Source organism: Prinia subflava, chromosome 5 (genome assembly GCF_021018805.1).
Source record: "Prinia subflava isolate CZ2003 ecotype Zambia chromosome 5, Cam_Psub_1.2, whole genome shotgun sequence".
NCBI classification, from domain to species: Eukaryota; Metazoa; Chordata; class Aves; order Passeriformes; family Cisticolidae; genus Prinia; species Prinia subflava.
In genome coordinates this window covers 47,763,330-47,789,941 of record NC_086251.1, presented here as the reverse complement: position 1 = coordinate 47,789,941, position 26,612 = coordinate 47,763,330, and the positions used below count along the sequence as shown (strand labels likewise).

Below are 26,612 nucleotides of genomic sequence, written 5' to 3'. Positions count from 1 at the left end.
GCTTTTACAAGAGAGAGACTTCAAAAGACTGGCTTTCTCCGGAGGGCCATGGGAGGGATGCACATGAGCCGTATGGATTCCCGATATTTGGCAAAGTTTTCCCAGCATCCGGAAGGTTGTCTGTATTCAGTTGCTTTCAACAAAGCACTTGAAATTCCCCAACAATTCATTAGCCTTGCAAAAGCAAAGAGAAAGTTCTAATTAACATGATCAGGAGGTAATTTCAAGCAGTAAGACAGGTCTTTCAACCCTACCAGGACCAGTGCTGACACACAGACCTCGAGTCACCTAGAGCAAATTCCAGCAGTCCCACCCCTTGCAGGATCATTCTCAGAGCCAGGATTCCAGGCTTGCCCCAGAGAACAACTCTCAGGGTGGGGTTTTGTGCTCCTCCTCATCCAGGGCAATGGAGGGTACTGCGGGAAGAATACCACTTCCACACCCTGCCAACACACCACTTCTGCTTCGGATGTACAGGCTGTGTAAACACTGAGGAAGCTGGTTAACTCCATAATCCAGCAGAGAACTCATCCAGCAAAGAGAAGAGGCTTTCTGAGACATGGATTCTGCTCCTAGCATTACCCCAAACATAAAGGGTGGTCTGAGGAAGACCAGAGTTTCACCGCTCAACAAAGATCCAGGGGATTGGGCTATAAAGTAAGTGACTATAAGCAAACCAGCTCCATGAAATTGTGCCTCAGTTTCCCTTCCAATAGTAACAGTACCTGTCTTCAGGTGGTTGTTGGGATGCTTAATATCCATGAAACACCCAGACATCCTTTCATACAGACAAGGACTTTATATTAATCACACAGTGTGATTAATATTGTTATTGAAAACATTTTGTCCCTTTTAAAGGTACCAGTAATACAGAAAGCAGAAATCCTTTACTCAGACATAAATACGTTCTGTTTAGCAAAAACCTTATAGAAAATCTGTGAAAGGCACACACATAGGCATGTATGTATTTGTCTATTTGAAAAGAGCTGCATACCATAGCACTCCCAGGCTTGTGTGTATCTAAGTGAATATCTATTTAGGAAAATGTGACTAGCACAGCCAGCTATGCAGTGTTCACATCTGCTAATCCTTACTGCTCAAGTGATCTTCACTTGCAAAAGATTTATACCATTTTGGGTGCAGGCAAAGAAAAGCTAAGCACTTCAAAACTCTTGCAACTGATTATCTTGAAGGAAGCACTGTCTTTATGGTCCCCTCCAGCAGGGTATAGAAGGATCTCATTTCTGGAGGTGGGTTGAATTACTTTAGACAGCTCAGATAGGCACAGAATGGACAGAGGAAAGGCCTGTGGCTACAATATTTACCATACTGGGTGACACTTGCAGCTCTATTTCATTTGCACAGGTTAAACAGCACTGCTCCCTCGACCACAGCTGATTCTCACTGCTGTGTTACAAGGTACTTTCACAGGCACACTCCCTCCCCTGGCCCCCTAAACTTCACAGTTAAAGGACACCAGCTGAAAGCTTGCCTTGCCTGTCTGAGATACAACCACCTGAGAGCCTGGGCTGGGTTCTGAACTCAGCCAGCTCCAGCTCTGGAGAGTTACTGCAGACTGACACCAGAGCATGGCTCCAGCTAAGCCTTGTGCATCTGTGTGGTTTAGGAATTCCCTTTGCCAGGGTGGGGGGAAGGGAATGGCACCTGTGTTCCTGCATTGTATGAGATCAGGGTTGCCAAACAGAGTGGTGGAGGGAGAGTGGGGTGCCAAGAAAATACAGCACACACAGAATCAGCCCTGTGCAACAGCCCTGCCCTCCACAGCAGATGCATGAGAAAACTCTCCTCTCCCTTGTGAACCACAGGCAGCCCTCTCTGGCTGGGAAGCATAGAAATAGTTTGACATATTTTGACCCTGTGCACCTTTTTTGGTGGGCAGTTCTCCATGATGCCTGCATGCCTGTTCAGCTGTCTTCTCACTTTGTGCAGCTAGATCAGTGTCAGTGTCAGAGCCAGGGTGTGCCCAGCACCCTCAATCTCCCACTTTGCAGTATAGACGTGTCCCACCTCATAACAATGAACTCCAGGTACTCCACTGCTGGCTGGCTCTGCTGGAAAAGCTGTGCAGCCTCCTTCAAGTGGTGTGTAAGCAGGACAGGACTCAGCCATACATATCCCCCTCAGGCACTTTGCTCTTCAAATTCATGGGAGGCCTTCAGTGATTTCACCCTACAAATGCTATACAACATCCTCTGTGGTCCATGCCAGTACTTCTGGTACTGATCTAGCTTTGAACAAGTTCTACAGCTCACAGAACAGTCAGGAACCCAGACCATACCTGCCAGGGCTGTGTGGGCATTGCCTCCTCTCATTCAGCAAATTCTGGAGAAGAAAGCACCTTAACTAAACCTCTCACGTACCTCTGCCTAGATTGTAGAAAAGACATTTTCTTTTTTACACATGATTTTGTCTAGCTCCTATCTGGTTCCAGATGAGGATTTAATCTAGAGATTCTGCTTTGTTGCTCATCCTGAAGCACCTACCCAACACCCCAGAAAAAAATTAATCTCAAAATTGGGATTAGGAAGAAATGTAGGACATAGACTGAATTGCAAACCGTTGCAGACCAATGCCTGCTTTGAGATCCAAGAATTGCAACTTCATTGCCTGTGTAGCGTGATTTTGCATTAACTGCTTCCACTGGTTCTTGAAGGCCACCTTAAACTCTCTTCTGCAGTGAAACACAGTCTCCTTTCATTCTTGCTTTCTCAGTTTTGCTCTAGAGAAATCTGAAAGTCTTCTTTGGTAGTATGAATACTTTAAAATTTTTTATAATGATCAAACATCTCAGTTTTGTAACTATTTCTGCTTTAATTCCTCAGAAGGAATTAAAGGTTCCAGGTCAGCAAAATTATCTGTGATTCAGCTGCTGCTCTGAACATTGAGACTGCCAAGACCACGTCCATCCCAGCTCATCCCATCCCCTGTGACTCTGGGACCACCCAGAACTGATGACATTATAGCAAGAAGCATCATAGCCTCTCTTTGATCTTCTACAGAAGAACATGTGCTAAACATGCTTTCCCCTGGTTCTTTCTAACCCTAAATCTAATTAGAAAGATTATAATGACATATTAAATACCTAAATTCATTGTCATTAATTTGTAATTCCTCACGAAGGGCAATTGAAACAATCACAAAACCCTTCCCCACACAGGAGGAATGCCTTTTAATACAGTTGGAAAAGTGTGATAGCCTTCTGGGGCACCAAGGGCTTTTGATGACCACATCTGCACTCTACCCACAGATCCATCTATGCTAGAATTTGACCAGTCTCCAAACAGTTCCCTGTTCATTCTAATTACGTGCCAAAAAGCTATTTCTTTCTATTCCTAAATGCAAAAACTCTTCTCCCTTCAAAATTATAAGGGTTGAAGGTCTGTGATGGACAATATTTTGTCCAAGTTTCACTAAGGCACTTTGGTTTCTGTGCTCTTTATCAATTGACCCAGATAAGTATTGTGAACTCTCCAGCTTTTTTCTTCCTAATGGATTTGGTTTAGGTATTTTCTTTAATGTCTGTTATTCAGGTCATTTTGGAGATTTTTCTGAGTCTCACAATCCTATATGGTTGATGTCAGAGAAACCATCTATATTTACTGATGAATGGGTGGAAATATAGTCTTACTATCATTTCAATATACGCTATAAAATCATCTCTAAAGTACCTGGACTATGTACAACAGTTTGATAAGGGATGGAGCTGATGCCTTACATTTCAGCTTTCACGTTTTTCAGATTCTGTGCTGCCTAGGGGTGTGGTTCTCAGCCTCATATTAAGTGCCAGTAAGCTCTCTTCACAGAGTAGGTAGGCAAAACAAATCCTTTCCTGCTGAAGACCAAGGACAATTTTTAGGCCCAAAAGAATAAACAACAGTGGGCTGAAGGGAGGAACAAGAAGGATGAGACCTCACAACCTGAAGCTGTAATTGCACAATTAAACCCCAATATGCAAATGAACCAAAACTTATAAAAGTGTGAGACCTTGTGACCAGTCGTCCATTTTGTGACCACTTTAGGTCCACGTTGGGTGTAGCCCTGGTCAAGCTCTTGTCCTGCCCAAGGTATATCCTTAAAGGCCCTTCAATAAATATCTGCTTTATTCTCTAGCCATGTTCAGTCTGTTCCAAGTCAGCCTTCCCAAGGCATCAGAGCCAGCCCAAATCTGTGCACAGCAACCCTCCCAGCAGGTCTCCAGCACCCACTGCTTTATGTGAATACCTGTGCACACAGAGCAAGGGAGATGTGTGCAACTTACATGCACATTTTTCAGCCTGTGTTGCCTCTAGGTTGGAAAGTCAGCAGTACAAACCAGCACGTAGCCATTTAGGACAGGAAGTGAAAAACTATATTTAGCTGAACCTGTAGTAGAAAGTAGATGATCAGAATATTGCTTGCATTTGTGCCCTCATTCCTGTGAGCCCTGGTATAAGACTGCCTGCAGTGATGAGAATTTCCTGCTCAGGGGCAATATTCCCAGTGTGGTCTGTCCTCTAGGAACCAAAGGGACAGTTGCATTCTCTGCTACCACCAGTACCACTGCACAAGCACCCACTGAGTTTGGCAAGGACTCACGGACTGGAAGTGCTGGAAAAACCATGTAACAAGGAAGTGTGGTTGTAAACATGCTTTTCAGTTAAATGAATTTCAGGAGATTTTTGTCTCCTCCCTCCCAAGTTCAGGTAGCTTTGGAGAGCACCTCCTTCTTTGTATCTTTACAGTGATATCCCAGTCTTAGTGCAATGCATCTCGAGCATAGAGATTTCTCTTCTGAGAAGCACCATCCCCCTCAACTGGAAAGTTTCTCTCTTATGAGATCTTGACAGACAGCAGGGATTTAATAACATTGATATGTTTCCAGTAGCCTGAATTGTCCCTTCCCCATTTAAACACCACATCTCACAGGTTCTGGTGGGAGTACTCCTTTTCTTTGAGGGACACTTTCCATTGGGTCCAAGACTTCTCAAGACCAACAGGACTTTTTCCACTGATTCAAATAATCTGAGATTTAGCCCTTTATAAACGATGGCTCTTGAGAAGTTTTGAAGATTTTTTTTCTCTGTTCAAACCTGAACCTGGTAAAAGTTGGTATTAGATTTCTTTACTGCACTGCAGAGATGTATGTAGAAGACGTCTGTAGCCTGGGTAGAAGAATCCCTTGATAACAAAGTTCTTGAGGCCAACTAATAACAGCAAGGTCATGGGTTTGATCCCTGTATGGGCTATTCACTCAAGAGTTGGACTCAATGATCTTTGTGGGATCGCAGAATATTCCATGATTCTGTGAAAATTCCCATTCCAGTAGAAGTCATGGTTTTAATAGCATGCTTCATAGTTCTCTGGTCTGCTCTACACAGGAGATCAGACTAGACAAAACATTCTGAAGCTAAAATCTGTGAATCTATAAGAGTGGTTCAGTTTACAGATTCCTCTAGTGCTTGACCTCTTTATAGCTACATTCATCACATGAAATCTGTCAACTGTGATGTGGGTTTCGTACCAAAAAAGACACGTCACCAAAAGATGCACAATCATTACTTCATTAGGTAATCTGGTGTCCCAGAAATGAGACCCAGTGTAACCCATCCCAGCTATCTGAAACAGTCATTTTCTCAAAGATGGATTCAATATTTGCACATAACATCCCTGTCTCAACTCCTGCCTGCTCTACTCATCATATCCTCTGCAGATTTCCCAGATGTTGGAGTGAAGGCATATATCTTTCCATGAAACCATGGTCACCATGGTCAAGTAGCTCACATTTCTCCAGATGTTTTGTGATCTCACCACTTATTAATGTTCCTAGAAGTTACCCTGACTCTAGGTGAGAATGAATGGTTAAATTTCCCTGCTTCTCTCCCATAGCCTTTTGGAAGAATTTGATTATATTGATTTCTATCCAGCCCCTAGCTGCACTTCTCCCTCATTCCTCTCTGAGTAGCTACTAATTCTGGAGGCAGATTTCTCCCCAGTGTCTTTCTGACATTTGACACAGATATAAATCAGCAAAACTTTTTTATGGATTCACTACATACAGAATAGACCCTAGCCCTTACTAGGAATGAATGCATATATGTTTCCAAGCTGCTGTGGTACTTCCATGATAATTTGCACTGCCATAGTTTCTGTGCATGTGAGCAGGCTTTCCCTTTTAACTAACGTTAAAACTATGCTGAGCAGAGGGGCAATCTTAGCAACTTCTCATGCAATTTTTGTGCACAGAATTTTAAAATCAGCTCTAGGTTCCCCATCAACACCTTGCCTTAGGTTACCATTTCTTTTGAAAGCTATGAACTCCAAATACTTTGGGTAATTTGTGCCTAATTCAGTGTAACCATAACAGGAAATCAGCTAAACACCATTTAGAAATGTTTCTAATTCTGTCATGTGTTGGAAGCCACAACGTATGCATGCTAATGTGTAATTTTTAGGATCTTCAGCAATATTATAGCATGTAAACAGAAAGAGTTAAAATAGATTTTAAAAATACCCAAGTTCCTTTTTGTGAGTGGTAGATGGATTGGGAATAAAGACAATCAGTTAATGAAATAAAAGGTCAACCTGTTAAATTGTTCAGATGCTCAAAAACCTATGAGAAATGTATGCAGCACTCCCATTGATGCTTCAGTATTCCCCCAACCTGAGGATTGATTGATTTACAGTCCTAATCCAGGGTCTATGGCTTGTTTACTTTCTCCTGCAACTCTAGACAGAACACAAACCTTTGCAAGCATGTGGCTCCTTTCAGACATCTCAGAAAGAGACAAGTGAATACATCTTCCAGTTTGTCATACTTAACACCTTAACTGTCACAAATGCAGGGAATATCTGCAAAGTGCAAATTCCTTGCTTTACCATATAGTGAGTTCCTCTTGTCAGTTTACAGGGATCAGATGCTTCCATTTTTTCCTGACGGCTGTGTGATCTTTGTCCCTCAGTGTTTAACACTACATGGAATTGAGGAATTATACCTTGAAACAGGAGTGGCATTGTTCCACTTAATGCAAACAACTGAACAAGGCAAAAGCAGTGACAATTGCAATGGAGGTTTCTGCCTCCATCCCCCCCACCCCACTTGTGCATTTGGGAACAGAGCTATCGATAGTAAAACCATCACACTGTGGCCTGTCAGCAGCAATTTCCCCCCTTTTCTGACTGAGTGTGCTCTAAGTGGGGCAGCACCCTCAGCAACTGGACATGCAAGTATCCCTTACCTATCCACTCATCCACACAGCTGCTTCTACTGGACCCAGTACAGAAATATCTGGGAGCTTTTATTCATGGAAAACAGGCTAAGTCTGTTAGATAAGAAAAAGTCTCAGTGTCTGGTATTATTATGGTTTTCCAAGGGGGAGTGTGTGACTAACAGTTTCAGCAGCTATGCAATTTTCCCCTTATTTACACAGGAAACAGAAATGCCCAGCTTCAGCATGGGCTTTATGACACAACCAAGCTTTGGGAAGATTCCAGCCTTATCCTGGAATCCCAGTAGCTTGCTGACTGTCCTCCGTGTCAAAACTCATTTTCTCTCCCACTGTTTTCCCGGGATTTGGTCCTGTAAAGTGCAGTGTTTCAGCCAGAAGGAAGGGAAGCTTGTAGTCTTCTCCTGACCAAAAGTACATTTATAAGTCTCCTGGAGTCTGGGGACAGGATTTGTGTACACCTTAGCGTGCAGGCACTGAAGTGACCATCACAGGGACGAGCCCTTATCCACTTCTGCACTTGAGCAGAAACAAAGCAAGCCTCCCAGAAAAGCTTTGTCACATTTTCAAAAACCAAAGAAGACCCTTTTTCTGTCCTTTGCCTCTAACTGCAGCTTCAGATTCATCCTTCTTCCTTAAATAGCCAGGGTTGAAGCTGAATAAAGACATTGCAGTTTGTTTTCAGCTGGAACATGTCAGTTAAAGGAAATACTGTAAATTACAACACAGTCAAGCCACACCATTGTGACTGTAACTGGCAACTCAGCAGTCAGCTCACAAATGCAGTAGAGAACTCTTTGTTAAGTAGGAAAATGAAAGCAAGAGTTATTAAAAATGAACAGTCACTAAAGATTGAGGACTTACCCTGAGTCATCCCTGGCTCCCTTCTCTCCTGCTGATGTTTTCATCATTACAGCAAACTTTAAGTCACTTTCTGTATCACAGTGGCTCGAGAGTTCCTCGGTCAGAAAAGCAATTCCTTCCCATCGCTGAGCAGAACTTCCACATCCTCGGGTTTTGAACTGAAGATGGTATTTCAAGGGCGTGAGGGGGAAGATGTTTAAAACCAGCTCCAGGTTCAGTAGTATCAGAGGGCAGAGGACTAAACAAACACTGAAATGAAAGCAAACTACCAAGAAGATCCGATTTTAGCCTCTCTTATTTCTACTTCCTGTATTTATATGAACGGGGGATTTCAGGAAGAGGCAGTCTTTGGTGGTCAAGGCTGTGTGCGTGTGTGAGTGTGTGTGTGTTATAAAACCATATTTAGCAGTGCAGGCAGGTTAAACTTATTAGAAAGAAGGGCCTGAGACTTTCAACTAGTTTTTCTCTAACCTAAGTAAGTTTCAGAGGAAATCATTTTACAGACAACAGGTATATCAGGAGGCAACGGAGCACAGTGAACTTTGTAAAGGATTTTGTAAGGCAGCAAAGCAGTAAGTCTCCGTCTGCAAATTCCTGAAGCATGTGTATTTCTACTGCTTGAGTAACTGGAACCAGATGGAGCTTGGAAACCTTTATATTTACACAGGACCTGAGAAAACGAAACGTCTAACACTAGCAGAGGACAGCTTGGCAAAGGCATTCCCGGTTAAAGCACAAGCTGAGGATGAGGCTGTGTGGCTGCTGGCAGTGAACAGCTCTCCAGGCTGGGCAGCTCCCGCCGGGTCGGCGCACGCTGGCCCTGCGGTGACGGGAGCGATCGGGGCTGGCTGTGCGGGACACCCGAGCGAACACCCAGCTGTGCAGGCTGGGCTGACAGATGTGCTGGCACTCCTGTCTGGCAGCCCCACTGCTCCAGAAATGTTTGATGGTAGGAGAATATATCACGGAAAAAATAAGGCAGAAGTAGAAAGAAGAGGCGGGGCAAAGCAATTGCATGGAATAGAGAGGGAGACGAAAGTAACTTTTTGCCTCTTTTATCTTTAGAAGGAATTTCTCAGCCTCCTAAAAAATAGACAGAGCCACACAGTCCACAGCAGAAAGGCAAATGGCAGGGAGCTGTCAGTGTAGTGGCAAGAGGGAAACTAGATCTCAGTGTAGAACACAGAGCCAATTCTGCTCAGGGAGACTTTTACCATCACCAAGTCACACCTTCGATGTAACATAAGACAAAATTTTCCCTTTTTTTTTTTTTTTTCTTAAAGACTGTAACTTCAGTCCACATTAGAAAATTTATCTTCTAGCTTTTACAAGGATTTATCTTAGAAACTCTACTAGCTTAGAAAGAGCCTTGCTGAAAGACTGCATGATGGGAAATTCACTACCCTTCTAAGAAAGGTATGTTAATACTTAATTGATGATATTATTTAAATTCATGCCTGATTTTTTGCCTTATCTAATTTTAAATTTTCAGCTACTGTATCTTGTAACGCTCTTTTCTACCATATTATGGATCTCCTTGCTCCAACTCTTGGAGTAATTTTCAGGCAATGACAAACTCATTCAATGAAAAACTTAGTCCTCCTTGACAAACTGGCTGGCTGAGATTCATTCATCCCTTACTATAGACTTTTCAGATCTCAGCTCTGAATCCTTCTGTGCGTTCTGGGCTCAGAGGTCCAAGAAAAAAATATCTTCTAGATTTGTCCAGCAGCTGGGCATCTTTGAAACACACCTCAGGTATTGGCAATTGCCTGCATGCATCACACAAATTTAATTCTACCCAAGTTTCCACTTCTCTCTCCTACAACTCAGCAAGGACCACGCCCACTCAGCATTTGCCCTTGCTCTGCTGAAAAAAAGGTTTGCTGAGACAAAAAACTGCAAAATTGTGCTGCCTTGCATGGACCTGCTCACACAGAGAAAACTGTTCACACAAATATGCAGCCATCCTAGGCAAAGATTTTGCAAATGCAGAACACAACAGAATTAGACAATTCCAATTATGTTTTTAAGGAAGAAGAAAAAAAAATTACTAGAACTATTAAAAAGGTCCAGGAAAAGAGGGCAAAAATACAGAATACATAATTCTAGTATTTTGATGCTATTTCCGATTCATGTGATTTGAGTGAAGTCTTCTATACTATTTCCAATGTAAACAATGCAGTTTCCGAAATCTGAAGTTTTGAAATTTGTTTTTTTAAAGATATTGACCAAATTTAATTTAAAAAGTCCCATATCTTCTGCAACATACTCAGTAGTTCTGTAAAATATTTAAAATATGAAAAAGAAGACAAATTTTGTCCAAGCTTTACTAGGTGTCTTTTTGAGGCAGAGATTTGACAGGTTTAGTACGTGACAACGTGTTCTAGAATCAGGCTTTGGAAGGAAACAATTACACAAAAGCTAAATGACAAAATAATACCCAGTTACTTCAAATTGACATTCTTCTGTTATAAATCCAAGCCAAATGAGAGGCATTCATGTCTCTTCTAGGACTGATTCATCCTTTCCATCTTAAGCCACAGCATCCTGCAGCCCTTTTTTGTAGTTTTATGCAGCTGCATTGGAAAGGTTTAAAGATGGCTTATGGGGGAAGCCATTAAGTACAATGAGCACTTGAGCTACAATAAAGGGCTTTCAGAATATGCCCAGATTACACGACAGTTCTGCTTTCCGTACAGTAGGGAGCGGCCTGTGAAAGGAGCCCTTAGGAACTGTCATGCTATTGTGTCACTAATCCATAGATTATGTGCCTTTTATAGAGCCTATTACATAACAGATCATGATGGGTCACCGTGTCAAGGATGGAAGGATTAAATGAAGAGGCACTTTTCACATTCAGATTCTGATTTTTGAAAGTTAATCATTTTCAGCTTAGAAAAATTTAGCCTAGCATACACTAAAGAATAAAATCTTTTGCAAAATTCAGAGAATGCAGGGAATGCATCCTTTTTCTCCACTTCCATAACACTTTTCTGTAGATGCATAAAAGTGCCCACAGTGGCTAATGCCAGGTTAATACAGCACTAGGGATTCCAGTCTCATGCACAGTGCTAAAGAAAAAGATGATCAAGTTTTGTTTTAACTTGCATCTCCTGGCAGTAAACCAGCTAGGAGTATTCATGACAAGACTCTTGTCCAATGAAACTGTTAACACACCAGGCCATGAGATGAAGTAAAACTCTTAGCTCCTCTTTTTCTAAGAATCACATTTAAAGCTCTTCCTAAGCCCAGCACAGACTGCACCACAGACTATACACAATATACTTCAAGGAGTCTCCACACACCCTGAGGTGGTACAGGGATGCTGGAAATGGGCAATCAAAGCTAAGAAGGAGTATCTCCAGAGCCTAGGGAACTGGGAAAGTAAAATAGTACTGCGTGGCCTTTGGACCTTATTTCCAGCCTCTCATCAGCATGCAGTACTCAGTGTGAACCTGCTGGACACCAATATACCACACAATGAGGCAGCCAAAATGTTCTTGACCAGGGATTTTTCTGAGGTTCAGAATTCCTTCTGGATCAGTGCCTCAGTACAGCAAACTGTGTTCTCAGGAAACCGAGTTCTCACTTTTCTAGTCCTGAAAGAGCAAGCTGTGTGTTTCAGAACTGCTGCAAATCAAACCAATACACTTAACTCACTCCAAATAATAGCTTGACCCAGGCAATACTCCCTAGAATTCACAGAATGTGGGCCTTCTGTCACTCAGCCCAGCATGGTCCAGGTTTCACCAAAAAGTTGTACATGTCCTATTTGGGTACCGAAATTTTAGGCTTTCAACAATATATATGAGAATGTTTCACATCTACTAATCATCTGAGAAAAAACCAGCAAACACTCCTGTTCATATAATTTATTGGTAGTGTACATATTTTTATATAGTGCATTATAATACTGACTGCTATAATCTTTATAAATGCTGAGTTAACTATTTTTTAAAATTCTCACAACAAAAATAATCAAATATCATGCCAACATTTTGTAACAAATTATCACATTAAATCCATTTGGATTTCATGACATATTTATCTGTACAATGGACCCCATATCACAGAGCATTCACAGTGCATAAGGTCACAGTCATTGAAAAAATAAGTAACATGAGAGATTTCTGTTATTTACAGTTTACAAACCCATCCCTTTCTGTTTTCAAAGCAAGCAGTTCTAGAAAGTTTTCGTAATATTTAAAGAGGTATTGCACCTCTGAAAGGTGCACTGCAAAGGCCTGCAAGTATGAAACACGGGTTTTTAAAAGGTTCAGAAGTTATTTTAGTGACCATAAATTATTTCAAAGAATTTATTGCAATGAAGGAGATACTGTGATCCAAATTCTATGCTCAGTTCCACTGATACTAATTTGTGCCAACTACCAAGACATTAATGAACACTGGCACCACTCCCAAGAACGTGAAGGCAAGAATTTGGTCATAACTTTGCTGCAGTAACAGCCATTTGAAACACAAGTGTTGCTGGGGAAGCAGATTTACAAGTTTTCTTTGCATACATAACTGCTATATGAATAAAGACCATAATCTTTCTGTAAAAATCCTCTGAAATCTCAGTGGTTATTAATATTTCTAGAGGTTATATCTGTCTGGTTTTCACATATTCTGATACCTTTGGAATTCGTTACCACGCCTAGTGCTATAAACCTATCTTTTTATTTGTTGTTCAAGTTTATCAAGACCATCTCAGTGATAGGACAGCAACGATTGCCTACATTCTTTGTGCAAGTGAAAAAGAAAAACAGGATTAAATTCCAACTGGCAATTCTTCTAAGAAAAAATCCACATGGTGCTAATTTCCCATAATTATTCATTGCTTTCAGACAGTGCACTGTATGGTAGCAAGCAGAACCATGTAATGAACAAATTGCCACAATCACACTACACACCCTGGCCTGTGGAGAAGCAGCTATACACATTTCATGTGTCAGGAGAGACATGTACAGGGTTTCACAGACTTCTCTGGAGAAAAACCATCAGAACCTCACATGTGGGGAAATGTGAGAAAAGTGTATGCTCAAGTTATTCAAAAGGAGGCTTTTAAACATGTACACAGTAGGTCAGAAACTGGAATGCACACATCAGTTTTCTAAAACATTCTCTTCTTCAGTGGGACATTGATCACTTGCATACAGACTTTTCCAGATTATTCAAGGGGTTGATAATGGGTTTGGAAAGGAATTGCTAGAACTAAACACTGTCATTTACCTGTGTAACGATCACATAAATCTCACCATCCAACCAAATGGAAAATGTGGCACTCAGACTCATGGAAACAGAAAACTGGGCAGCCAATGCACGAGCTGCAGAGATTTTCTTCTGAGTGTTTAAACACAAATAACAGAGAGATCTGACGCTTGCAATGACAGAACATTATGCTCCAAGGTACTTCAGTTAGGAAGATTCTTTGGTTTCACCTGGCTATCAGAATTATTTTAGTGTGTGTTTCATATTACATAACGTCTGGTCTTTCCTTGGCATGAATAATCAGACAGTATTTCTACAGCTTAAAGAACTCTACCAAAACCAACTAACAGAGGGACACAAGTAAATGGCATTACAATTGCAAGAAATCCAAGAAAGGAAGACAACAAAACTCGTGAGGCATTTGTGCAACTAGACCAAATACATAATAGAAACAAGTGTAATTAAAGCAGAGTCACAAGGGAAACCAAAGACTAAACAGAATCTTCTCTATAATTGCTAAGTATTAGATTAGTAAAGACCGTCTCCATTTGTTTACATGTTGCCAGAAAGTTTACAGATATGATCTAAAACCAGAAGCTAACTTCGTTTGTTATAGCTGCAGCATGCATATAAAAACAAAATAAAATTGGCACGCCAATGACTGAGCCAGGAGAAAGATGGTTTATGCTCTACCTCTTGGGAAGACTTCAGGTGTTCTTCCAGGCTAGACTTCAGCCCAGAGAGAAGCCCTTAGACCATCAAAGAGACATTAAGATAATCATATCTGCAGCTTCTTAGATTTAGACATGCAGATCCTGAGCTTGAAATCTTTACTTAAGCAATACTTTATAATGCAGGACAATTGTTATGGTAAATAAATGGAATCAAACACTGCTGAACTCAATGGAAACACTCCCAGTTCCTTGCTACAGACAGGATTACACTCCATGGGTCTATGTGGGACTGTGCTACTCCAGGGGAACTGCAGCAAAAAAGAGCTGCTAAAAGCCCTCCTTGGCCAGCTGCAACTCAGTTTTGATCCTGCTCATACAACAAGTGCAGATGCACAGTTGAGAAGTCTGAGACAAGGAATGTGTTCTCTTACTTACAAGAGTGGAAATCCAAAGTGGTATCAGCAGAGCAGAAGCCCACAGATTCTGGCCAAACCTTTTAATTTGGGAAAGAAGTAAAATCTTTAGACTACAAAACCAATAGAACATGGAAAGAGCCGAGTATGATAAAAAAACCAGAAACCATGCTCTGCTGTCATCTTAGGACACAATCCAGCAAGGCACTTGGATAGATGCTTAGCTTTAAAATGGAATCAAACCTATTGAAGTTAAGCTTTGCTGGATATGGGATATCTTTTTCTGAGCCGTGTTACTTTTCAGTGTTAGTATGCTGGCAAATTTCAGATCACACTAACAGTTTTCTCTCTCACATCCACCAGCTTTCTTTTCACTCTTGAGCTGAACATTAACTTACAGAACATTGTGACACACATTCCAAACTCATCCAGCTAACTTTTGCAATGGTTAATGAAACAAAATGGCTACAAAATCTTACAGATACTATCTGAACAGCTGCAGTATAGAACTGTCCTAACAGTGGAGAGCCAAGCACAAATCATTCCTTTTCTTGACTAGAAAATGGCAGAATTTTTAATGGTCTCCTGACCAGACAAGCTAATGTTTTTCTTTTTTTTTGTGTCCATGTGAAAGGCACTAATCTGTTATTACTCAGCAACAGCTTCTTGAAGTACATTCTGATGTGGGTTTATCTGCAATGCAACAATTTGTCAGTCAGATCTTTCTTGGACCATTCCATTTACCTGCATGGCTTAGTGTACAATCATTTATTTTAGCATATGGGCAAGGACTACTTAGGAGCTCCTTGAAGTACTTCATATGATTATGTGTCATCAAAGCCCTGACACAGCATCTCAAAATGCTTTGGCAAACAATACATCCTTGGTCATATGGTAGTGTCAAAGGAGAATCCTGCTAATGTTATTTATAATGATAAGCACAGCACGATACTTGTCTCATAGCAGTAGATGCAGATGAGAACACACCATGAAATGCAGCATTAGAATTCAATATAAATTGTCCTAAAGTGAGTTTATGTTTCAGGGAGAGCTGTAGATGACAGGAACCAGCCACACATTGTAAGGGCTGTTCTGGATTCTGAGACTGCTTCTTACTAAAACACAACACTGGTTTTCTGGAGCAGGTGATATTCAGATTAGGCAGAGTAATTTTAAATGATGTGTGAAGGACTTAGGGAATTAGCAAACAAAATTCATGCATATGTGGGCTGAGAGTCAGCTGCTATGGAAAAAAATGGTGCCCATACTCTTCGAAAGTTGCCTGGCTCAGAAACATGAAGGTACAGTACAATTTTCTAGATCTGGCACTATAAACTTTGATGCCCTCATCCCTGTCAACTCAGCTGATCACTACGCATTCAAAACCAGACTTTGGAACTCCTCTTCTATTATGTAAGGACAACTGTCTGAACTGTGCACAGGAGAACAAATGTTGGCCTGGAGACAGTTCTCCAAGACCACAAAAACAGAATACGGGAAAAAGCCCATTTACTCAGCTTCTCTCTCTGTCCTTTCAGTCATATCTAAGCCATGACCAGATTTTCAGCAGTAAAGCATCCTCCTGAAAGACAGCAGGGGAGAGAGTAAGACTAGAGAGGGGTATTCCTACAGTGATGCAGCAGTATGCTGCATTTTCACAGCCTTTCTGCAGCAGAAGACTCAAAGATGAGCACGAATTCCATCTCCTCAGCTTTATACTGCAGCAAAAATGTTGTGAATGCCTGGAAATGGGGTCATTGGCATACTTGAGATAAAATGTGTTTACTGCCATTCTTGCCTATTCAATAAAGCATTTTAGTAATGCTGTATTTGTGTCCATCTTTAGCTCTTAGTTTAATGACACAACTATTTAATTGAGATAAGAAACCCTAAATGGATACTAATACTGACATTTGTAACAAAATGTAAAGCAAATAACAAATGTGTTGCTCTTTTTCTCTTTAGGACCCAATTCTTAAAAAATACACCACCAGCAGCACACACTCTTTAATTTATCCTAAAATAATTTTTAAATTAGTTTTAATTGTAAACTCATTGCCTGGTGTAAACAGTATTCTGCATGTCAGCTGGCTAAACATATTTATTTGTCATATATGTCAAAAGAAGGAACTTTCTGAGTAAGTGCTTATTTGCTAAGTTTTTATAGTATATTCTCATTGACACAATTTTTTATATATAGTCTTAATGGAAAATATTAATATATTTAAAAACACATCAACTGTTAGTTGATAGGTTTGGTTTGGTTTATAAACATTAAAAAATTTAAAAAAATCTATGTATAAAGGTAACTGTGCTTCTTTAGAAACTTTACGTGATCATTCACATACAGCTTCAAAATATTTTTAAAGTTTAGTAGAATTCAAAATATGCTGTCTCAGTGATTTACAATTATATCACTGATAAAATGTGGAATGTTACCCGCTATTTTAACACTCTGGGCTGGATCATGCTGTCAATTATATCCAGAGTAATTCCTTATATCCAGATTTATGCTGGTGGAAAGGATATCAAAACTTGGCTTCTAATTGGGGTTAAAAATAAGTATATCATGCTTCAAAACTTGCATGCAATCAAATCAAGGACCATATTCTCTTGACAGACTTGCTTTTGTCAGGGTAACTCTAATCTGCACTGCTCCGTGTCAGACATTCGTCTTCATTAAGCTTCTGGGAATAAGAAAAAATGGTGAAGAATACACCAACTTCTTGACTGATGAAATAAGCTTCTTCTTCCCACCAATCAAACTGAATCAAACCAAATCATAATCAGGGTGGGTTTTGTTGTCAGAAAGTCTGGATTATGTTCAGCTACTACTCCCAGCTGATAACAATAACTGATAGTTACTGAGCACCCAGTTATATTTTATTTCTTTAGTTTCTTCTAAATTTACACAATGGGCTTACAATGGCCAATGCAAAGTTTTTCTTGTGGTGTAATATTCCACAAATGTCAGTTTATATCTATGTATACAGCATTCCTCATTAACAATAAAACATATATTTCAAGTATGAATTTCTGCATGTAAATTCTCTTCTTCGGTATGCAGTTACTCTGACTTCTAGTGTGCATCATCACAAGTGATACAACAAACAACCATTTCCTCTTCTTTCTCTGCCACATTGTCCATTCAACAGAGTGATAAATATCCAACACTGCCATCGAAAACTGTCAGTGCAGTTTTTCTATAAGCAGAGCACTTGAAGGGGGAAATGATCCTCAACAGTGCATGCCATGATATGTGTCTTGGACTTTCTGGTCCTGTAGTTTAAATATTCTGACTGAGCCAAGAAAGGTTCTGAAATTGCCTCTTATCCTTCCATGGAAAGTAAATGTCAAAACCAAAAGAACTATAAAGATTTTTCTTCCATCCTCTTGCTAACTCTGATGGTGGTGGCTGATTGTCTGCAAAAGGAGAACGAAAACCACAACAGAATGCCCAGAAATGGGTCCTTTAGAGTTCTGCGTAAGATCCATGTAGCTTCATGACTGAGCAGCAATATCCAAAGATGAGGAAAATGCTTTGGTTGCCTTCAGCTACCATGTTAAAAGAAAGGTATGCCTTCCTTCCATAGAAGTGAAAGTGCTGGTTAGCTGATTAAGCAGGAATGACACTCAAATTACTGATGGAAAGAAGGTAGAAATGTGAAATGCCTCCTGTCATTTACAGCGTGTGCAATCAGAAGAATTTCAGTCTCTGTCCTCATTGTAGTTTAAAGTTCTTCTCGGCACATAGGGAAGTTGACAAAGGTGAAGACATTGAACTCTATCATTATAGATAAACACAGGAAAATAGCATAAAGAAGCAACACATAGATGCCTAACTTCCTGTCAAGTTTCCACTTATTTACGTGGATTCCAAACACCTGCAAGCAAACAGAGTGTCAGTTAATTAAGTTCTGAAGAAGACTTTTGGAAGCAACCATTATAAGCTAAAAATGAGTCTTTTGAATTAGAGCTCTTACAGGAAGACAAAATATATTCTCAGTATTTTACAGATTAAAAAGGCAACATATGTTGTTGACTCTGTCCTGAGTCTCAGTTGTCCTATGATTGTTTTACAAAATATTCAATGAACTAAACTAAATTAATGTCCCTCCCTCAAGTGTTCCCCTGCAAATCCCTTATGTCCCAGTAGCACACCAGCACCTAATGCCCATGATGCTCTGCTTGCTTATTTGCTGAACTCCAGAACTAAGAGGTTACAAGTTACAGGTAGCAAAGCAACAAAGTCCTCATGAAGGCATCTATTTTCCATGGTGTTCAGTGCCTCTGAATTATTGTTTATTTTGCTGAAAACTTTCCACTGAGTTTGCTGTGGGAGGGTCTGTGCAAATCAGGGTGCTCAGGAGAACAAATGAGACAGTAATAGATGCCTCAAACTCGGGTGATCTGGCTTCTGCTATGAAAAGACTCTTTTTACAAAAGCATGAAGGGCTAGCACAGTAACACCTCTGCACAATCCTCCCATTTCTTCCCAAAGTGCTGATTAACAATATGCATGCAGTAACACCAGATACAAATGTCTACAGAACACCTGTGCTGTTTCACAGGCACTGTGCAGTATGGCAGGCTGGGAATAAGAAATGGAAAGAACAGTTCTCACACACCTTATAGATCAGATACAGTAGGAAGTTAGTAGCAGAGTGAACAGCCCTGGTCATTCTATCACTTAAGTCATGCACAGGTGATGTGAAGCTTTTTAAGACTTAGTCATGCAACAGTGTGAAAACTCCAGTGGGGACCACCTCCTCTACAAAGCCTCCACAGGCAATCAGTGAAAGACGTTAGTATAAGTGGATATTTTTATACCTTCTGGATTTCTTATACCTGATTTGATTCTTCCTACAGAGCGTTCCCTGGGAGTCAAGCAGGATCAGACCTTAAGTACCAGCAAAATTGACTTTTCAAAGAGAATTATGGTTTCACCTTAAGAAGTCATGTGTTACAAGGGTGTCTTAATGGTGAGGGACATTTAGCATGTCTGTGCCAAGTCCTGGGGCTCACAGTCCTCACAGACTACTCTTCATTAAGGGTTTAGGCTACAGCACTTGATTTTGGCTGGTTTGGGAAATCACAGGCAAGGGCAAAGGATGATGAAGCACACCAGGCCTTGTCTCAGCACAGAGACAGGCTGAGGGTGTGGATACAGGGCTACAGATTTCAGTCCTCACTGAGGACAACAGTAGCTCCTCAACTCATGGTATTGCTAGAAGAATGATACTTCACAAGAATCAATGCTAAGTGTTTCTATTTTATCCTTCTGTAGTATGTAAATACATAACAAGTATTTTCAAACTGAAATACTTGTAGATGCTCTAATACTTACAGTAAGAGCCACTGATCCTAGCAAAAGTGCAACTGAATAAACCAATCCTTTGCTGTTTATCTTAACCTGTGGAAATCAGAAAAGACTTTTAAAATGCTGACCATATAACTGCGCTTTGGAGATCAAAAATCAATTTACTGATTTAAAGTCCACCTTCTGCTTTGAATAGTCCTTAAATATTTTAAACTATGCAAATCCATGACAGATGTACCCTAATGAAGAACGGGAAGATTAAGGAATCAAACTGAATGTAAAGTAATCCCATCTCCATTAAAAAAGAAGTGAGAATGTGTAACAGATTTTACGTTAAAAATCCTCAGAAGAGAGAGATATGCTGTTATTCTGATCTTAGTGACAAAAAAAATTTTGTCTTAGTGACAAAAATGCCAAAGTACATGGAGACAGGTTTACTGCAAGTTGTGTAGCAAGAAAATGATAGAGCTATGAACCATCCATGGCAATACTTTTCTTCTACACAGTATAATGTACTCCAGTTGACAAACTGGAAATTAATTGCAGCTTGTGGAAGAAGAATTGCTTCCCTAACTGGGTTCCTTGACAAAGAAATAACACCTTATTTAGTAACTAATAACATGATCAACAGGTTGGTTTTAAATTCATTCTATTTGCATGCCTTCATTTTTTAAAAATAGGGTAAAAAGTGCAAATTAAAGATTTGCCAAGTATACATACAGTTGATCCATAATCGATCGCCATGGTCTGCAAACCCCACGGAACACCAAGTCCCACCAGAATGTCAAAGACATTGCTCCCTACTGTGTTGGATACTGCCATGTCACCAAGGCCTGCAGAGAAAAAAACCAAAAAACAGCTCTTTGATAAAATCAAAGTATATGGCCATTATTCTGTGTACTGGAGGAAATCAAAGGGAAATGATCTGCATTGATCCAATCCCCCTTGAACTGGCCAGAGATGATAGTCAAAGATATTATGCACTTTCATGGGGCTTAATCAGTAATAATTTCACTTCAAGAACAATAAAATACTAGAGGAAAGGAAAAGAAAGGTAAATGGTGGTAAACTACCTAGGTATTATTCAAGATCTAATTCTCATCACTGGCTGTGATCTCATTCTGAACCAGTATCAGTGGATAGGAGAAGGCAAAATTCTTCTCTGTGCCTGCTAACATCCCTTAGACCTAACTGGCCTAACAATTGAGTCACTTCCACCAAGTGAATACTGGAAAGGAAGGAACTGAAAAGGAGCTCTGACAGAAATGGGACATGTCCCAAAAATAGTTTCAGAGTAAACAGAGTGGAGACAGACACTACCATATCATAAATACATGACCTTCTAGCATGAAGCTGGCTGGAAAGTAATGCTTTGGATCCAAATTATGGTAGTGTCCATCTCTACCTGTCTGCATTCTGTCAGTGAACAATGACTCTTGAATTCAAGCAGTGCAAAGTCCCTGTATTGTCTTTAAGGGCATTTGGCCCCTTTTTGTCAATCTAGTGCTTACCTTAACTTTCAGAGCAAACAATCTTTGCAGTATTTTTGTCTAGTACAACAGAAGATCTAATCTACAGCAGTCTGTTAATTCAAAAATGTAACATTTTCCTTGTTCTTGAAAAAACCTGTTCACTTAAATTAATACACATGCAAAATTAATTTAGTAGGAAGGTGGTTCCATAATAATTCTGAAGACTTTGTTGTACTGTTTTTGTGAGAATGTTCTGCACAGAACAAACAATGCAACATGGAAAATTATATACTTCATATAACACTTTTCATGCAAGCAACACCTAACAGCACTACTCCTATCTCAAATTACAAAGGTGGGGCTTTTGAATACTTAATTTATCAGTGCAAAGCCCTTGTTGTTTTCCCAATGATGTGTGCTGGAGATGTCATTATCTGATAAATAAAAAAAGGCTATGGGAATTGAAATAGTGGAACAGAATAAAATTAGGCATTTTTCTTATTCTGTTGCTGTACAGAGGATCACACTGTCAAGCTCTGAAGCTCTTCAACAACAGGATGTTGCTACCAGCATTTCACAAAAAAAAAAAAAAAAAAAAAAAAAAAAAAAAAAAAAAAAAAAAAAAAAAAAAAAAAAAAAGAAAAAAAAAGAAACTTAAACAAAATTTAAAGAGAAATGAGAAAGCCTTTGAAAATTTCAAATGCACAGCTCAGGAGGATGCAGACATCAGTAATCCAAAACTGCTTCCAGTGTAGCTATTCATATGTTCCAGGGGGGAGAGGTCTGCATTTGGATGAGAACTCTGCTTGGAGCAACAACACTTCTGCCAGATCCTCTCAAACCACTTCACTTCCTTGGATTTGATAGGTCTTCTACAAATCAGTGCAAGATTTATATGGAGAAGTGCTGGTCAGTATATAATCTTCAATGTAGTTTTTAATAGCTGATATTTTAGTTTTGTCTGTGACTTTTGCCTTTTTACCCTGACTGATACATACCATGCAGGGGATATCTGAGGTTGAATTACATTCTAGAATGCCAGAATGCCCTGTCCCAACAGGAAAAAGATAATTTTCTTGGCTAACAATAACTAGCAAACTGTTTTGGCTTTTAATGAGGTGCTGAAACAGTAAAGATTAAAATAAAATTATAAAATTTCATTGACAATTTGTGTGTATGGAGGAACAAATCACAGAGCATACAGGTAAGATTGCAGTTATGCTTCAGCAGACACAGTACCTTGTCTTGCTACTATTAAGCTGGCCATGCAGTCTGGGACACTTGTTCCTGCAGCCAGGAAAGTAATTCCCATGATCACATCTGGTATGCCAAGGGTGTATCCAATCACAGTCACCTGAACAAGGAGGAAGGTAGATTAACTTATCATATTTGGAAAGTCTCCTCACCGCAATAGAGTTGTGGCATACTCTTGACTTCTGGTGTGGACTCTAACAGGAATAGACTCAGAATACTTATCCATTTCTGCAAATTAAATACTTGTGGAATAACTAGCCTAAAACCAACCATGTGTGAAGGAAAAGGACTTTGGGTCTTCTTATTCCACATTCTATGGACAAACAAAATATCCATTTCTTGTTGTTCTAACATGACATACTGCTGTTTTAAGGAGATACAATCCAGTCTATGGGTTTGGGGTTTTTTTGGTTTCCACAAATGGCAGGATTCTCAGCTGTTATACTCTCAAAAGGACTGCAACCAATATTGTATTGTATTATAGTGGCAGAGATATAAAGAACTTATTATAAGCTAACACATGAAGAAGGACCTAGTTTCTTGCATGACTTCTCATTTAATCACGAAGTGAGCACGTCTGGTTACACTGTCCCCTGATATTCCAGATGCAGCTTGGAAAGAGCTCAGGAAATCACTGCAGCAGAGCTCTTAGAAAGGACAGGGAACTGTATTTAGCTGGAACATCCAAAGAGGGCTGAAAAAACATCAAGAAAAGGCAGCTGAAAAGGAAACAGGCTTGTGAGAGTGAGAAGACTGAACAAGGGACAGATAGCTGTTTCCCTGCTGAGACTGCTAAGGATGGAAGTCTTCTAGGCTATGTGTTGTTTTCTCAAAATAGTTTGCCAGTCAATCACATGAGGAGAATTGGACTCTTCACTAAAGAAAAGGTGTATTTTAGGAACTCACTGACAAACCTTATCTTCAGGGGCAAGCAGAGACCCAGGAATAGAAGTCGGCATGATTCTCTAGCTGAGACTGGTAACAAGGTACTATGGTCCAGCTGCCTCTTAAAGCAGTATGGGCTGCAGCCTTAATGAGCACCTCTCTCTTTTGTGGAGGAACATCTATATATGGAACCAAGGTACAGAGTGTGACCTTCCAAAGGACATATAATACAATACAAATGTGTGGCTTTGGCTGGCAAATTGATTTCTTAGACACAATCTATGTTAGAGGATTGTTTTACAATGCAAAAATTATATAGGAAGTTGCAAAAAGTATATAGAAAACACAGTCTTTTGTAAGAGGAAACATAAAGTGGTTTTCAAACATCTGACAGACATTTGATGAAAGTAGAGATGTTCTCCACTACCTTCCTGTACTGTATTGTGCCCTATACAGTAAAGGCCCAATTATTTCTGCAGAAAAAAGACAGCAAAAAGGTAAGATTATAACAATTCTTGTATGAGCTGAAGAGACTGCACTACAATTACATGCCCTTTAACAAATGCACATGAGATTTTTACATACTTTGAGATGCACATTTCAAGAGTACAAAGTCCTGCTACAGACACTTACCATCCACACCATGAAGTAGGAGAACAAGGCAATCCAGAGGGTGGACAAGATGAAGGTCAGCATAAAGCACTTCTCCCAGCGTGGTTTGCTGCAGTTTGGAATTGTGGTGAACAGCACAAATATCAATGGCCATGTCAAAAGCCATTTAACTTTGTTCATTTTTCCATCTGCAGGACAAAGGAAAGAAACAGTTTAGCCTGCCCATCACTATCCCAGGCTCAGTTACACCTCTTTAAGCAGAACAGATGATCCCAGAAGAATGTTTACAAGTGTGCATGTCAGCTCATTTTCCAGGGGACTCTTCAATTGGCCTTGTCACTTTCAGCCAAGTTCTGCATGTTCATCCAGAATCTTCTTATAGTTAAGCCAAGAGCTATGAAAATCCATGGAAGAATTACAATGATTTAATATCGCGGTTGATATTAGAACCAAAATTCAGTCGGGTTTGTCAGTCTTTCAAATGTGTTACTACTAATCCAGAATTTAAAAAAACCCCTAACAACAAAACCAACCAACCAAAAAACCCCACCCTCTCACCTTAATCAAAATCCAAGAGGTGAAAATAACTTTTACATTCTGTGTAGTAACAGAAAACAGAAGCACAAGACCCAACCTATGAACATGGCAAATTTTTTTCACATGCCTCATTGTTCTAACTTGGGCAGAAGTTTAAATAAACAGATACTGAAAAGATCTAGATTTGTTAAGACTCTCCATCTGCATACAACATCATCCAAAGCATTACTTTCCAGCAGCTTCATGCTAGAAGATAGTAAAAGAAAATTTCTGGAAAAGGAAACAAGGTAGTGACTTCCCTTGTACAGCTCTCCAAAACCAGCTGGCCAGAAATACCCAAGAACAGTCATCGCTGAAGATCAGTAAACACCTTTGTCCTTTGTTTAAAATTTACAGCATTGCAAATGTAATCTCAATACATAAAACAATTATTTTATAACTGGGCCATAGGTAAATGGGGTACTATTCACGAGGCATCCTTCAAGTAGGATGACAAATTTGTCTGTCAGGCTAAGTGAGAGTATCGCAACCAACACTGTGGCCATTTTGGCTTGGGTGTTAGAATGATGCTAAAATTAAGTAGGGATTTCCATCATTAACTCATAATGCTATGCTTGGGATCCACTAAAATATGCTGTTATGAATAAAATCATTGATCACATTGAAGGAAATTATCAGGTACATCTTCCAGTGAAGTTATTTAGCTATATTATAAAGAACAATTACTAACTAGCCCCCTATCAATTTCACCATAATTCTCTTCCACCAAAGACTTTGGGATTTAAGATGTGTTTAAGAGGAATTTTTGTTAGTGATTTTAACTGGATTGAACTCAGTCCTCTAGACCAATGCAATGAAATTTAATATTTAAAATTTACAATTTAATAATACTTTTATCATTTATGAGGCTACTTGCTAGTCTAATTTAAATTGTTGAGTCCAAATGTAAGTCTTTATTCATTTATTTTTGTATATATTCAAGAACTAAATTTTCTTGCTTGAGTTATGAAACAGCTTTCTAACTTGAGATTTCCTTGTGAATTCTGAGATGCCATCAACTCACCAGGAAATCTTGGACTAAAGCTGTGCTCTTTATTCCCATTTATAGCTTGTGGTTGTAGAGCTTCTAATACAGAAAACTACCAAAGTGTCCCAGGGTCATTTCCAATTCTAGACTTTTACATGTCACTGAGGATTCATTACAGATTTTACAGGAAAGACCTTTTTCGCTCAGCTTACATATACTTCTGCACAGATGTTTTTTAAAACAGTTATTTTTTACCCATTCTGTCCAGGAAATGACACTTCTTGGCTCACTTCTTTCTTTAATTATTAACAAGGCTGTAAATATTCTACGAAATATCCTATGGTAATTTATACCTCATCCTGATTAATTTGTTACAGTTTTGATTACTTAAAGACTCCTAAATAGTTAATTTGTGCTCTGTGTACTCCAGTTGCTAAGCCTGGTTCATAGTCCAACAAGTCAGCATGGCCTGGGCCAGTAATATCCTCAGCACACATTTCCAAATGCAGGGTCAGTGGATGACTGATTGAAAAGGCTATGGATCCAACTCTGATCTGTGTGGGTGTAATCTGACTGACTTTGGTGCTGCTACACACAGGCAGTCCCATTTCTCTTTCCAGTAACATAAATAAAGAAACCGAATTGCCTTAAGAACAAACAGAGCCTCTGCCAGGGAATATGTGTCTTGTCTGGGAACCTGTTCAGAACCCTGAGTTACTCAAAGAAATGCTTCACTGAGAGCACACAGTGCCTTACCACTGGCACAGTCATGTTTGCTCACTTCCAGAAAAACCTAAGTACTAGTGGAGGAGGACTTGCATCTCCCTTATCTTTGCTGAGTTTGAATGGAAGTGTGTCAAATTGAAATTCCTGGCTCTTTTAGTGGTGATGTTTTACCCACACAATGTCTTGAGCTGAAATTGCTTAGCTGGATGTTTTGTGGGAGTGATATCTGCATTCATTACATGGCAGCTGGGCTTGAGACTTTAGGGAACAGCAGTGTGTAATTCTGGGGCTTGCTGGGTTAACAAGAGAAGCCCAGTGGCCATTTGCAGTTAGCCTGGAACAGTTTGGAACCACCATGGCCAAAGCAGCTTACTTTCTACACATTCTACAT

At 39.8% G+C, this 26,612-nt stretch overlaps 1 protein-coding gene across 1 annotated transcript in view; it reads right to left on the bottom strand.

Moving 5' to 3' along the window:
- The window catches only part of LOC134551486 (ras and Rab interactor 3-like), a 153,445-nt gene that overhangs the window by 53,279 nt on the left and 73,554 nt on the right, over window positions 1-26,612 (bottom strand). The window contains exons 13-18 of the mRNA XM_063399148.1: window positions 23,953-24,119; window positions 22,420-22,534; window positions 20,429-20,541; window positions 19,736-19,801; window positions 18,123-18,272; window positions 8,088-8,371 (exon numbers count right to left, since the gene is read on the bottom strand). Of these exons, the coding sequence (XP_063255218.1) occupies window positions 8,088-8,371; window positions 18,123-18,272; window positions 19,736-19,801; window positions 20,429-20,541; window positions 22,420-22,534; window positions 23,953-24,119 (895 nt within the window). The remainder of the gene's footprint in view (window positions 1-8,087; window positions 8,372-18,122; window positions 18,273-19,735; window positions 19,802-20,428; window positions 20,542-22,419; window positions 22,535-23,952; window positions 24,120-26,612) is intronic.